Raw genomic sequence first — 14,948 nt, 5'->3', positions numbered from 1 at the left:
TAAAATCTTAAAAAAAAAAAAAAGATTAGTACTTTAAAGGAATGATTGGAAGTTGGATAGATTAATAAGTCTTTAATAAGGAAGCGAACCTTGTCCTCACAAAACTTATCGGTCTATCTTTAATCCCCACTTAACACCAACCTTGTTTATTTAACACCCACTATGTGCCTGACAGCCACAGTGCAGCTGACATTTACTTTCTCCAAAACTACTATGGATTTCAATCTTGAGGATATCACTTTGGTTAGTTACTACATTTACTCACGGTGACCAAAGCAGGTGCTTTTCTTCTTCACTCTTTTGTTTTTTAAAGACAAACGATACTAGATGATTAACACTTTGGGTATGAGGACAGCCAATTACGCCTGCAATCCTCAGAGCTTCATACAGTGCCTGGTCCCTAGAAAACTGTGTTAAGTTAAATCTCAGAGCTCCCTTCTAAGGGATACTGTCAAGAGATAAAGCCCTACACCTCTCCTGCTTGTACTGACCGCAGCAAAATAACTTAGCTGCTCTCTAACCCAGAACCATCACTTGAATTTAAGGATAAATTCTGTATCTTCAGCTGCACCAATCCTGGAAGATCTAACAATTGACCCTTAACATTACAGTTTTAAAAGATGGTAGATTTCCAATAGTACTTTGTCCAAATTAAACTGTAGAAATGTTATGGATTAAGAATAAATGTGCTTGATTAATCAAACAAGTTGGAAACTACAATGTTAATTTTGTTGTTGTTGTAAATTGATCACTGTAATTTTCACCTTATATGTCATTTATATTTTGTATATACATGAACATTTTAATTTTGACAGTTCTTAACAGGTTGACATATTGTTACTTCTCCATGTTGTAGGTCAGAACTTCTTTCCACTTGTAATTATAATTCAATAAAACTTAATCTTGTCTGCTCATCTTGCTCCATGTTTAATAATTTAGTCAGAAAACATGGGATATGGACATGAGCTGAATCTCGCTTACAAAAACATCTCCAGCAAACTATCCTCTTTCATACCCGGGAAACTATCAAAAGAGTAAATCAGCTGGCAGAAGAACAAGGAAGAAGTCAGCTCCCCATTGTTCTTTTCTTTACACCTCAAGCTGCCTGGAGTAGGAGGATCTGTCTACCCAAATTACATCCCTGCCTTCTCATCCCACCTCCCCAAAATACTCAACCCTGGTAGAGAAGAGAGAATACACAGGGACCTATCCCAGCCTCAAACTGTGCCCGGCAAATACCTTCCAATCTGTCAAATCAAACACACATTGAAAAAGAAAAAATAATTGTATAGAAAGCAGGGAGCAGGCACGTCAAGAAGTCCTCTGTAAATCCAACAATGTGTAAATTCAACTTCATGGTTTAGAAAACACCCGGAATAAGCCTAACCACTTAAATGAATCTTGCAGATTAAGCTCCCAGCTTGTCACAACCTGGTGGGACATCAGACTGAAAGGACTAGACTGGTTTCTCCACAGCATTTTGTTTAAGGCATAGGATTAGGGGTTACCAAATATAGGAATACTGACATCTGTTATATCCAACCAGAAAGATTAACTATGATTAGGTCAAAACTAGAACAGAGGCGGGAAGATACAGTATTTTGCAGAACTCATTCCACACCAGTCAGAAGTGTTTTATTTAAAAAAAAAAAAAAAAAAAAAAGCAAAACAAACAAAAACCCCTTTTAATCAGAAAGTCTGATTAAATTCAATATGAACTCAAGTTCTCAAAAACCCATTGGGGAAAGCCAACAGGTACATCAGAGAAAAAGCAGGCAGCTGCTAAAAAGTCTTTGGTGGAAAAGTAAGTTGCATACTTAAACAGGCTGCCCTAATCCTAATGATTATCAAGCCCAAGTTTTGTTTTTCAAAAATAGGTTTCAAGATATCCCGAGGAAACCAATACAGACATCCCCAAGAGTACAAAGATGTAACAGTGAATTTTAAGGATAGAGGAAAAGCCAAATACGACAATACACAAATAATCTATAAAATAAGTCTTTAAACCTTAGAGGAACATGGGAAAGCCTCATGAATAAACACACATAGGATGAGGACTGACAGCACATGGAACTACCCCTAAATATTTTCCCAATGACTAAGCCACGGAATGACAACTCAGGACACCATTCACATGTAGTTTTACATACTATAGGTATGTAAATTACAGTAATTTTTTTTCTATTCAATTATCATTTCTTCCTTTTAACTTTTTCCCTAATTTTCTCTAGCAACATTTTTCCTTTGGTTTGACTAGTTGAACTCAAAAGGTTTGGAACCTAAAGTGAGTATCAACTTTTATTGGAATAGCACTTGGGAAATGCAATCCTAGAAAAGGCAAATTTTAACTGAAGTGGCCTGACAAAGTTAAGCACCCAATCTTAATGGGGCGATGTCCTCCCCGTTTGTCACCAGGTGAAGTGCTTCTCTTGGCCGGCTCTGACGACCTAGCCGGAGGCCGGCTTGCTCTGTGGTGAGGTACGGCAGAGCCACACACACAGACGCCCACCCAGTTCAGCTTTCAATAAATACAAAGCATCATTTTAAACCATTTCAGTAAAATAAATAAAAAATATTGCATTTCTATTGGCCTGTTTTGCCTCTTGGACTGGCTTGGAGTGATGTTTGTGACAGAAGATGCAACAGTTAACTAGTTGCTACTCCACGCTCCTTGGGCTTCAATACTTCCTGATCTTCAAGCCTCAGCACCTTCTTTGCAGCAATAATGGTATTCTTCATCAGCATTGCCACAGTCATGGGACCAACACCCCCCGGGACTGGAGTGATGTAACCAGCTTTCTTTCTGACTCCTACATAGAAACAAGATGGGTATGCTCTGCCTTAATTCTGGTAAAGGAAATGTATGCATCTTAACGTACCATGGAAGAAGCATCCAAAGAAAAACCAAGAATATACATAAGCACCTTCGTAAGCCTCAAACTCATTAAAAAATAAGTCATATCTATATCACTTAGGAGAAAAGGCTTTCGAATATACTAAAAAAAGAACATTCATGTAATAAGAGTTGTTCAATGAATATTTATACATCTAAATGACCTATAATTTACCATCCAAACTTTTCCTTCATATTAAATCAGTTTAGGGGGCGTCTGGGTGGCTCAGTGGGTTAAAGCCTCTGCCTTCGGCTCAGGTCATGATCTCAGGGTCCTGGGACGGAGCCCCGCATCGGGCTCTCTGCTCAGCAGGGAGCCTTCTTCCCTCTCACTCTCTCTGCCTGCCTCTCTGCCTACTTGTGATCTCTGCCAAATAAATTAAATCAGTTTAGAAAGAAAAACCTCAAGGAGTTAACTATATGTGAGATATAACTATAATTATTATATTATTAATATTAACATATTACCAATTAATACCTACCTACATCATTTTCTTACTTTTACTCTCTTATTTGCTATTATTTGACTATATTTATTTAACTGTACTGTTTGCCCAAGCACCAAAGCAAAGTAATTTTCTGGAAAGTGAGAAGTAAGATCTTTTCTAACCTAATCTGAAAGGAAAAATACTTAGATACTTAGGCTTGTGTCTGGTTGCTTTATTAGAAATAGAAAACTAGAAATAGGTTTACCCACCTAAAATTGAGATAAACATGATAGCTTAAGAACTGAAAGGAGAAACCTACTAGTATATTTCAAAATCCAGGAACCTGGCTCTTTCCTGGATCATTTTTAACATGCCAGGTCTGTGATCTCTCCCCTCAATGTGAAAACGATAAATCTGTAACATCTTCTAGGAGACTCAGTGGTTTCAGAAAGTCAATTCATTAAATTTTCAGACTTGTTGAAAGTGATGAAGTCACTTGAATTATGAAGTAACCTTAAGGAAAGAGCAAACACCTCCCTTAAAAGTTTATACCTGGTCCCCATAATTTAATGATTTAAACAACTAAAGTGGTCCTAGTGATTGTAAATTAAGTTTCTCTTAATTCACGTGGGTTACATTTTGAATTACCACAGTAATTGTTTTTTTTTTTTCTCTTTTAAGTAATTTCTATCCCCAATATGGGGCTCAAACTCACAGCCCTGGGATCAAGAGACACATGCTCCACCAACTGAGCCACCCAGGTGCCCCAAGAGTAATGTAAGTTAAAAGTAAATGATTTGTCCTAAATGTCCATTAAAGGTACTATTTACTGATGTTATATTTTAAGAAAATTATATCATTTACCTTCAAAATCCACATCTCCAACTAACTTGGGTTTAGCAGTGATGGGATCTTGAACTCTATTTATTCCCACATCGATGACTGCAGCTCCCTCCTTGATCATATCTGCTGTGATCAGATTTGGAATGCCTGCAAACCAGAGAGGAATGAAAGGAATGAGAGGAATGATCACTAGTCCTGAAAGGAAGATTCTACTTATCAGAGGCTTATCTGATTTCAGTTTTAAAAGACCTGGAAGAACTAATTAGCTTGTTTGATGAAAACCTGTAAAAACCATTAGCCAAGGAACCATTGAAACTTCATACAGTAAACAGACATATTCAGAGGCTTCTGAAGTAACATTCGCCCATCAAATCAAGATTGGAAAGCCAGAAACCAACGCCACACACACGGTTCTCGCCTCATCTTTATGGGCCGTGTAGAGTACCACGGCTAGAAGAATGGTGAATGGGGTGGCAGGAAGGCAGGCAAATTCCAAGCAGTCACTCTTTACCCGTCTGAGGTGAGGCCTCCCCCGCCTCCCTGGGGTTCTTACCTGCAGCAGAAATCACGATGTCGGCAAGAACTGTATGTTTCTTCAGTTGCTCTTTGGGAGTGTGTCGATGAGATATTGTAACAGTGGCATCACCTAGGGATTAAAAAATACATGTCTTGATTTCTGAATCAAAACTGAAACTGGATTAGAACCAGGCAACCCATTTTAGAAATTCACCATCCCTTAACATAGAGTGTATTATTAGTTTCAGAAGTAGAGTTCAGTGATTTATCACTTACATATTACACCCAGTGCTCATTACAAGTGGCCATCATCCAATTACCCCCCCATCCCCCCCCCGCCCTCCGCCCACCTCCTTTCCAACAACCTTCCGTTTGTTCTCTATAGTCAAGAAGTCTTTCATGGTTTGTGTGCCTCTCTGATTTCATCTTATTTTATTTTTCCTCCCATCCCCTAGGATCCTGTTTCGTCTCTTAAATTCCACATGACTGAAATCTTATGATAAATGTCTTTCTCTGACTTATTTCACTTAGCATAATACCTTCTAGTTCCATCCACATGGTTACAAACAGTAAGATCTCTTTTTTTTTTTGATGGCTGAATAATAGTTCATTATATATATGTCACCTCTTCTTTACCCATTCATCTGTCAATGGACATCTGGGCTCTTTCCATAGTTTGGCTATTGTGGACATTGGGGTGCAAGTGCCCCTTCAGATCACTATGTTTGTAACCTTTGGGTAAATACCCAATTTCTTATAACTTTTATCCCTTCATCCTAACTCCACCCTTTGGGATCATTTAAAATTAAATTTATTTATTCCTTATCCTATTCAACAGTCTTTCATAAATTTTATCTTTCCTAAGCAAAATAGCACTAGAATTGAAGGTTTAAAAAAATAAGTGTACTGAAAAGTATCTAAAAATACATAGTTTTGCCATTATTTCTGAAATAATCATGTAAGGTCATGATAATCACATGTGATAACTGATTTCTGAGCTTTTTTCTCAGACAAATCATCAGAACCTGAGATAATAACATTTTATAGTCTTATCAAGTCAATCCTTTGTAATGGTCTAAGATACTTTTCTATCAAATGATACAGGATGGGCTACTATGAACTGTTTCTTAGTTCCAACTATCAAAGCCATAACTGAAAATGTCTAATTGCCTACAACCCTGCTTACATTCAAAACTCAAATATATTTGAGGCATGTCCATTTCCGTACTAGTTCCTAATAAATAAATACAAATAAAGTTTCAGGTGACAGGAGTTCAGCTTCTCCTACAAAGATTACTCCCCAAATATCTGCTAATAAAATTACAGCAAATACAAAGCTTAACAACCACAGGACACCTTCTGAAGGTTCCCATATAAGCGAGCAGGGAACACTCTTCTGAAGGCCATTTCCTTACCTCCAGGGCGTTCGTGTGCCCCATCTGTGTGCAGCAGCATTGCAATGGGCATTCCAACATTTTTTGACCTCCCAGCCACAACCACATTCTTCCCTAGGGTTGGAATGCCTATGAAGAAATATATATATATATATATATTTTTTTTGAAGAAATATATATATTTACATGAAGAGTGCTAGACTATGTTAGAAGGAGCACCAAAGAAGGCAGACAGAGGGCCTAGGACATAAATCTGACCATGATAAGCAAGGGAGTTACTAAGCCTCATCAGTCAAGGAGGTCCCATCACTTGCCACACATCCTAAAAGCTAAAAGAACATGAGGAAAAGGACCCTGGAAGCTACAAAATATTACATGAGTGTGCACTATCAACGCAAAGAAAACCTTATGTTTTCTTTACAGAGGCTTCTGGATTAAATAGCAACAAAGTCAACACAGGAAAACAGTCAAAACAGGCAACTGCAGGGAGAGGCGGGCTTCAGGGGCAGGACTGGAGGACGGGTGGCCCAAGTGTCCACTCTGCGACTGTAGGCACCGCTACCGGTGGCGAGTACTGGTTTCATGATACTAACACAGACATACAACTATGGGATATACCTACCAGTTCGCTTAATTATTTCCCAGACACCCCATGGCGTAGCTGGTAACATGGAGTACTGGTCCAGACACATTCTCCCTACGTTAATTACGTGAAAGCCATCCACATCCTTGTCTGGGGAAACAGCGTTGCAGATTTTCCGCTCGTCGATGTGCTCTGAAACAGAGAGCAGCCTGAAGTCACCCTCACATAGTTTAAGTTTACACCAGCTTAGCTGGTTTATCACGCAAACCTGTTCCTCTTCCATGACTTGCCTCCATGATTGACTTCTTCATCTGCACAGAAGGAATACATACCCAGCAAAGCCAAATGCCAATATCAAAGGCAGTATCCTCTTCTACAGCTGCTTCCCTCTGCTGCCATTTTGTATCAAGATCTCAACCCCGTGTCAAGAAGGAATTGGTATTCTGTGTAGGTCTGTGCATACCTAATAATATTCACTCTCCTGAGTTTACCTCCCCTTTAAGACAAACCCATAAGAGGCCGGGTGTATAAAGTAGCTAAGTATCCTCTACTCCTCAGAAATCATTCTAAGTGATAGAGTTCAAAACTCACCTGGAAGAGGCAGCTGAACAAGGAGGCCATCTACATCATCATCGTTATTTAGTTTATTGATTAAATTCAACAGTTCTTCCTCTGAAACTGAAGCTGGTTTCACAATTGTCTCACTGTTGATTCCTATGAGAAAATTCCAAGGTTAAAAAAGAAATCTCGGGGCGCCTGGGTGGCTAAGTGGGTTAAGCCTCTGCCTTCGGCTCAGGTCATGATCCCAGGGTCTTGGGATCAAGCCCCGCATCGGGTTCTCTGCTCAGCAGGGAGCCTGCTTACCACCCCCGAGCTCTCTCTGCCTACTTGTGATCTCTGTCTGTCAAATAAATAAATAATAAAAATCTAAAAAGAAAAGAAAAGAAATCTGAGCATTTAATGAGCAATGCTATGCTGCCTGCCATGGTACTGTAACACAGAGGTTATCACACCCAACGCTGGTAGCTAAAGAGCCTGGATCAGTTCTCAAAGCACCTAGAAAAGTAACTTCACAAATATACACACTAGAGAACGTTGGCTTGACAATTAGCTACATTATTCTACACTATCCTCATGAACCTCAATTTAGACAAGGAGACTGAGGCTCAGCAAAATTGAAACACAAGCCACATAGTGATGAAGGCGGTCCTTCCAGTTCTGGAGTCCATGTTCTTTCCACTGCACTGTGCTTCCTCCCAGTGCCTTAAAAAGCCACAGCTTGCCATTTTCAAAGGTTCTAAAGCTTTTTCAAAGGGCAGGAGGCCTCAATCCTCAGTGATACCAAGGACTCATGGTCTGGTCAATGGCCCAGTCACCCCAGTGGTTTCACAGCCTTTCTGAAGGGAAGGGCATCTAAGACTCATACCACCAACCCACAGAGGAGCAGGAAGAGGCAGAGCCAAGCCCACCTACCCCAGGTCTACCATCATAGAGTCTGTGGTGTAGCAAGACCTCGAACACGAACCTTCCATCACCTAGAACCTCAGTTTCTGCATTCCAAACTCTAACCACTGCATGATTTTTTTTAAGATGTATTTTTATTTATTTTAAAGACAGAGCATGCAAGCAGGGGGAGGGGCAGAGGGGGAGAGAGAGAAAGAGAGAGAGAGAGAAAATCCTCAAGTCAACTCCCTGCTGAGTGTAGAGCCTGATGTGGGGCTCAATCCCAGGACCCTAAGACCATGCCCTGAGCTGAAATCAAGAGTCAGCCGCTTAACCAACTGAGCCACTTAGTTGCCCACCTCTGCACGATTTAATTGGCTTTGGACCCCGTTGGTAAAGAAGCCGAAAGCTATTTCCTAGAAGTCAGAGTCATTTCCTTCAAACCTAGGTGTTCTAGGCCATATCACTGAGGTCTCTTCACCAAATCTCAAACATCTCAGCCAGACTCTCATTACTACTCAAGGAAAGCAAATGTAAACCATGTTCAAGGTGACTTATCCAATGTTAAGACTAAAGACAGAATTTAGCTTATATTCCAGAAGACACCACGTGTACCAACCACTCCCATTCTAGACTATAAGCCTCCCCAGGAGTTAGGCCTGATTTCTTTTTTTTTTTTTAAGATTTTATTTATTTATTTGGCAGACAAAGATCACAAGTAGGCAGAGAGGCAGGCAGAGAGAGAGGAGGAAAGCAGGCTCCCTGCTGAGCAGAGAACCCGATATGGGGCTCAATTCCAGGACCCCGAGATCATGACCCAAGCCAAAGGCAGATACTTAACCCACTGAGCCACCCAGGTGCCCCAGGCCTGATTTCTTTATGACCACATTCTGCATACAGTTCAATGCCATTAGCCTCCTGTGCTTGAGCCTTCTGATTAGAAGAAAAGAATCACGACTGCCAATGGAGTTTGTCTCAGATAAGCTGCAATCTGACAGCAGTCGGGTCTGCGAGTGACACATACCCACTTCTGCAGCTGCCCGGGTCTTGTTGAGGACGTAGGAATGACTTGCAGGATTCTCGCCCACCAGCACCACGCTCAGGTGCGGCCGCTTGTTGCCCGACGCCACCCATTCTTCCACCTCCTGCCGCACTTCCTGCTTGATCTGCTGGGCAAGTTTCCTTCCAGAGATGACGACAGCTTCATTTCTGCAAAAGGCAACCACAGTCACAACACCAAAAAGCTTACATTTTTGTGAAAAGTAAAGATTGAACTACCAAAAAAAAAAAAAAAAAGTTATTAAATACCCCAAACTTAAAGAGTAGATTAAAATGCATGGTGCCTAAACTGACTGTCAATGGAAATCTGAAGGGCAGTTTCAAAGTGGTTAATCTGTGTCCAGCTGCATGTTTAGGAAGATAAAGTTGACTGAAACAGAGGGTGAGTGCCAGCTAGTACTTGGCAAAGCAGGCTCTCCCATCCAGCTGTCTGACTGCAGAATCCAGGCTCTCACCACTATACCATCCTGCCCCCTGATCACTGACACATTGATAGGACCCCCCAAAAAAGGTTTTCCATTGTTTTAATTTGCATTGTTTTATTTGACTTGTCACCACCATGAGGTTAGTGTTTCCTATGTGCTTATATACAATTTTGTAGTTTGCATTTTGCCTGTGTTATTAGCATCCAGCCATATATTTTGAACCATTTCCCAGTTATATCAATTGGCTTTTAATTTCTGTGATGCTTCTAAATATATAAATTATGTTGTGCAATTAAACCAACAGACTATGTTCTGGACAGGTCAGACCTCAAAATTACCATTGCTCCCCATAGCCCTCCTGGAGAAGACATTCCCAGTAAGAAGAAGGAGGTTCTATCCCCCTGCTCTACCCCAGGACCCCAGTGACCCACCCACATCTGACAGACCAGGAGTGAGTATCTGCCACTAGGACAATTTCTAGGCTGGCCAGCGGTCCAGCTGATGTATAAGTTCAGTGCCACAGGGGCAGTGGTAGCTAACCAGACTGGGAAGAGCTTCGCCCTGAAACATATTCACACACTAGAACCATAGAGGACCTGCTGGTGGGAGGAGCGGAAGAAAGACTCAGATAAGAGTCTTTCTCAGAAAAAAGTAGAGACAGAGCAGTGACACCCAAAGTAGGACAGAGCAAGAGATGAGGAAACTGCTACTGATGGGGCAACGAGAAAACTCAGGGTCTAGAAGAACCTCCAGTTCCCAAAACCATGTTCTGATCTCTGAAAGACCTCTTCTTCTCCATAAGGATTGTTTATGCAGCTCTTCCTGGGTTCTAATGTAGAACATTCCTGGTTTTCTTATTTCCATATGGTATGTCCTTATAATAAAGTTCCCAGTACTTAATGTAGGATGAGCATCTGTTCCTTAAGCATAAAAGTCTCAGTGGAAATGTCTTTCCCTTTCGTTTTCTTTCTGTCCCCCTCTTTCTTGAGGTTGAAGAATGCTTCAACCTCAAGACCAAGGAGACACAAAATTATATGAAATATTGAAAAAATTTCCCTTATAGAACATATTTAATTCTTAGGGATAACACCAAGATACTGGTTATCTTGTACGGTCAGATATGATTCATTCTTTTTTTTTTTTTTTTTTAAGATTTTATTTTCAAGTAATCTCTACGCTCAACATGGGGCTTGAACTTACAACCCCGTGATCAGCAGCTGTATGCTCCTCCTACTGAGCCGGCCAGGTGCCCCAGGTATGATTCATTCTTAAGACCACTGTTAATTAAAATGGAATTTTAAAGCTTCAGCAGCATTTAAACCTTCCATGCTTCCTCTCCATTAAGATTAAATACCTACTTTGAACCAGATTGAAATGTCTTGGATATAAAGCAGTAATTTTATATCTAAACTTTATATTAATTTGTATTTGTTTCTTGGGGATATTAAAAAGATAAAATTTTATAGCAAACAGTACATTTACCCAAATTTTGTGTAATGAAAGCAGCATAGCATAAAATATATACTAGCATTTCACATATACCCATGGTATATTAAGGAACTGAAAACATGTTAACATTCGCAAATCTATTTTAGAACTAGAGTTGAAGACTTCATTCAAAGGGCTTTGGACACACACACCTCTGGCAACACTCCTGGGGAATAGTCCCAGTCCAGAAACATATTCCCAACCTGGAATGCTGCCAAATGAAAGATTACTTTAAAAGAGCTTACGACAGTGATTTATATTCAATAAAATAACATATATAAAGTGCAAGACATATATATTCAATAAAAATTAATTTCTTACTCTCTTCCTTTGGCTAGGTTTACACACACAACACATATTCTTAATATATAATATATATATTTACTTACTCATAAGGATATGTGCATAAACATATACACATATATAAATATTCAATAAAGTCTTAAATTGCATTTCCTTAAAAAGTTCCTTTCGAAGGGGCACCTGGGTGCCTCAGTCAGTTAAGCATCAGCCTTCAGCTCAGGTCGTGATCTCAGGATTGTGTGCTAGGGCCCTGTCAGGCTCCACCCTTGTCTCTCTCCCTCTGCTCCTCCCCCACTTCTCCCTCCTTCTCTCAAATAATTTTTTTTTTTTTTTAACTGAAAGCAATGAACTTAGACAAAATGGTAGAAGCACATTTGGGTTCAGAATGATCTACTACAGTTAAGAACACAGGGCTCTGGAAGAACCCAGTGTTCCAAGTCCCAAAGGCAGGTTCTGGATGTTATGCCAATTAGGTTTAAAAAAAAAAGTCAAAGAGCAACAAGAACCAAAAATAAAGCAACAACACAATGAGTATCTTCTGTAATATCAGCTGTTTTAGCCCTCCTCTGCACATACAACTCTGCAAAATCTGAAACACAGTCCTGCCAGAGAGTCATTACCTAATTTCCCATCATCTCTTCTGCCAAAGGGCAGATAAAGTAACTGCTACCCCAAAAGAAACAGAAGCTCAGCTCAGTCCCACAGGGAATCCAAAATGTATTAACTATATTAGCTAACACTTATGTAGGAATTAGATGCTTTTCACATCTAATAATTTCACATCTTAATAATTCATTAAGATGACAAATGAGAATAAAATGAGTGAACAGACCAGAAAAAAGTCACAAGGACTGTTCAAGTAAAAATCAGAATTAAAATCCAACTCAGTAGCATTTTTGCCTTCCTAATTCAATAGCTTAGAGCACTGTAATTTTCCATAAAAACAATTATCAGGTCCATTTTACAATTCATGATCAAGTTTTCTGGAAAAGAGTTCGGTTATCTACTAATTAATTACACACAAAAAAGGATGGAACTAACATCTATTAAACATTAGGTATTTTGCTAAGAGTTTTACATGCATTACTCTCATTTACCTTGGGATTATTATAATAATTCATATACAGAGGAGAAAGTGAGGACAGTAGAAACAAGATTCAAACACAAACCTCTGCCTCCAGCCTCCAAAGTCCATTTTTCCCTATACCCTAGTCTACTATAGTACTCTCTCCAACCATGAGTTTATGTTCCTGAAACCCTCCTCCCTCAAAAGGAATACATGCATACTCATAAAAGATATTACTGTTTTACAATTACTAGGCAGCAGTGATCAAAGCAATAAAAGGGAACCATAAATACTACAGTATTGCCTTCAGAGATGTGGAAGCCTACTCGTTCATTCAGAAACGTTAGTGAAAGGAGGGCATCTATTACTGGAGAGTGAGCGAACTGGTCCAGTTTTCTAGATGATGAGTTAGAAGATCTTTACACATGTCTTCAATCATGAAAGCCACAGGCACACGAGGCCAGAACTCAGGAAGGGAGCAAGGGGGAGAACAGACAGTAGTAATGAGGGATGGGACTGAAAGGCAGGTCAGGGTCAGAACAAGGAAAGCCCTGAAGGTCCCGAGTCTTCAAGAACGCATTAATCCGCATTCTGTGCTATGACAGCACCTTGGCAATGTTTCTAACTTTTTTTTTACAATGAGTAGAAAGTACACACGGGTTCTGCCCCTTGACAGGTGAGTTCCACTAGGAAAGAAGACTTACGATCATTTCTGAATTCACACAGCCTAGGGCAGTGCCTGGATGAAAGAAGGGGCTGCTGTTACAAGGCTTAGCTCGTTGGCAATGCAAAAACTCTAAAGATGGGCGAGAGAGCGCGCAGATTTAGGGAGACAAATCACGGGCCCCCAGAAGACTCTTCAACCTAGGTTTAAGAATTGAAGTTTGAGGTCTAAAAAGATCAAGAAAAACCTATCACCTCCCTAAGAAAATGCAAGCAGAGAGCTCTTTCTCTCCTCCTCTCCGGAATTTTCCCTTACTCAGCCTGGCAATGAGTAGTTCCGGGTGGACCGCATCAAAGCCCTGGTGACCGCAGCACATTTATTATCCTGGGAGGGTAAGGGGCAGCTTGAAGAACTGCAGGAGCCACATCCACCTCCCAAAGGAGGAGGGAAGAGCGGGTACCCGGCGAGCAAGCCGGCTCTGGGATTTCATCAGACTGCACCAACCCCGTCCGCCGCTAGGATCCCGATGCGCACGGAACGCTGCTCATTCAGAGCCCTTCACCACGCGCCCCAAAGCGTATCCTCTGCTTGGCCAAGCGGCTCGGCAACACCGCCAAGGACGGCCCGCAGGTTCTGGCCGGTAACCTCCGCACTGTCCCACGTAGTAAATCCGGGAGCGCCAGAGCCCGCCTGCGCCTTTGCACCGCACTGTGGGCCCCGTCCCGCCCACGGACTGGCCCCGAGAGAGGGCGACGCCCCGGGGCTGCGGAGACCGGCTCCCTCCGAAAGGCGGGCTCCGGGCATCAGCTCGCTCCATGGAGCGAGCGCTCAGGTCGCAGACTGCGGCCACGCTTGGCTGCCACGTCGCCCCGTCACCGCCCGGGACAGAGATGCTCAGCAGAACGTCCCTCGGCGCCCCTCCGAAGCCCGGGCGGCACCCCACCCTCTCTTCCCCTCGGCTTTCAGCGCTGACCCAGCTCCCGGACCCCCTTACCGAACTACCGAGAGGTGGAAGGGGCGATGATGGAGACGGCAGCTCTGCGCGGGCCGGAGCAGCCGGGTGGCCAACGTGGACACGACGGAAACAGCAGCCATGACCCGCGCCGAGTCCCGCGCCAGGAGAGAATCGCGCGCGCGGGTCGCGCAGTTATACTGCGGCCGCGTGGCAGGCCCCGCCTCCCGCCCGCACCCATTGGCCCCTTCCTAGGAAAGCCCTGCTTGTGATTGGAGCAAGAAGAGCCAGCGGCAGGCCCCGGAAGGCTCGGAAGCCGCTGTAGCCTGTAGAGATTGGCGGAAGAAGGCAAGCCCCTCCGGGACGCCACGCTGTCACCGAAGCCTGGCGGGCCCGAGTGAGAGTTGGTTCATTCATTGCTTGAACGCGCCTACTGTGTGCCAGGCAGCGTAAAAAGTGGATAAAAAGACAAGCAGATAGAAGAATGATGGAGTTAGAGAGAAACCATTTGGCAAAATCATAGGAAAAACGGATCACCGTGGATGTCAAAACAACTGGATGAGGAACAGGGTATGTGTACTTGCGGGTTGCCAGATCTTGCAAGTAAAAATACAAGACACTCAATTAAATTTGAATTTTAGAGAAATAATTTAGGAGGAGGCGTCATACTTGTATGGGTAGTATTCGATGGTCATCTGTGATTAAAATTAAACTGTATTTTATCTGGCTACTCTTTTTGCCTAGTGTCAAAGTATCTCTCCCACAAAATACTTATTAATAGTAAAGGGAGGGAAATTGTAAATTTACAATAGGGAAGCCTGAAAGTCATGACCTTAAATGAGTGATCAAAGTTAACACCACCAGTAATGGAAAAAACACGCATTATCATGA

At 41.9% G+C, this 14,948-nt stretch overlaps 1 protein-coding gene across 2 annotated transcripts; it reads right to left on the bottom strand.

The window, feature by feature from the left end:
• Positions 1-1,982: 1,982 nt before the first annotated feature.
• On the bottom strand, positions 1,983-14,229 carry MTHFD2 (methylenetetrahydrofolate dehydrogenase (NADP+ dependent) 2, methenyltetrahydrofolate cyclohydrolase). Of its 2 annotated transcripts, none has more exons than XM_044261424.1 (8): positions 14,100-14,229; positions 9,125-9,309; positions 7,249-7,371; positions 6,697-6,849; positions 6,096-6,203; positions 4,718-4,810; positions 4,186-4,311; positions 1,983-2,810 (listed from the first exon to the last, which is right to left on the bottom strand). In XM_044261424.1, the coding sequence occupies exons 1-8, from the start codon at positions 14,198-14,200 to the stop codon at positions 2,647-2,649; spliced, it is 1,053 nt and encodes a 350-aa protein (XP_044117359.1). In that variant the 5' UTR covers positions 14,201-14,229; the 3' UTR covers positions 1,983-2,646. The 2 variants fall into 2 exon arrangements, with proteins under 2 accessions (XP_044117359.1, XP_044117361.1); XM_044261426.1 differs by lacking the exon at positions 1,983-2,810 and adding an exon at positions 3,347-3,834.
• Positions 14,230-14,948: the final 719 nt, after the last annotated feature.

Source organism: Neovison vison, chromosome 8, assembly GCF_020171115.1.
Source record: "Neovison vison isolate M4711 chromosome 8, ASM_NN_V1, whole genome shotgun sequence".
Taxonomy (NCBI): Eukaryota; Metazoa; Chordata; class Mammalia; order Carnivora; family Mustelidae; genus Neogale; species Neogale vison.
Note: the sequence above shows the minus strand (reverse complement) of the source record. Positions and strands in the feature narration are given on the sequence as shown.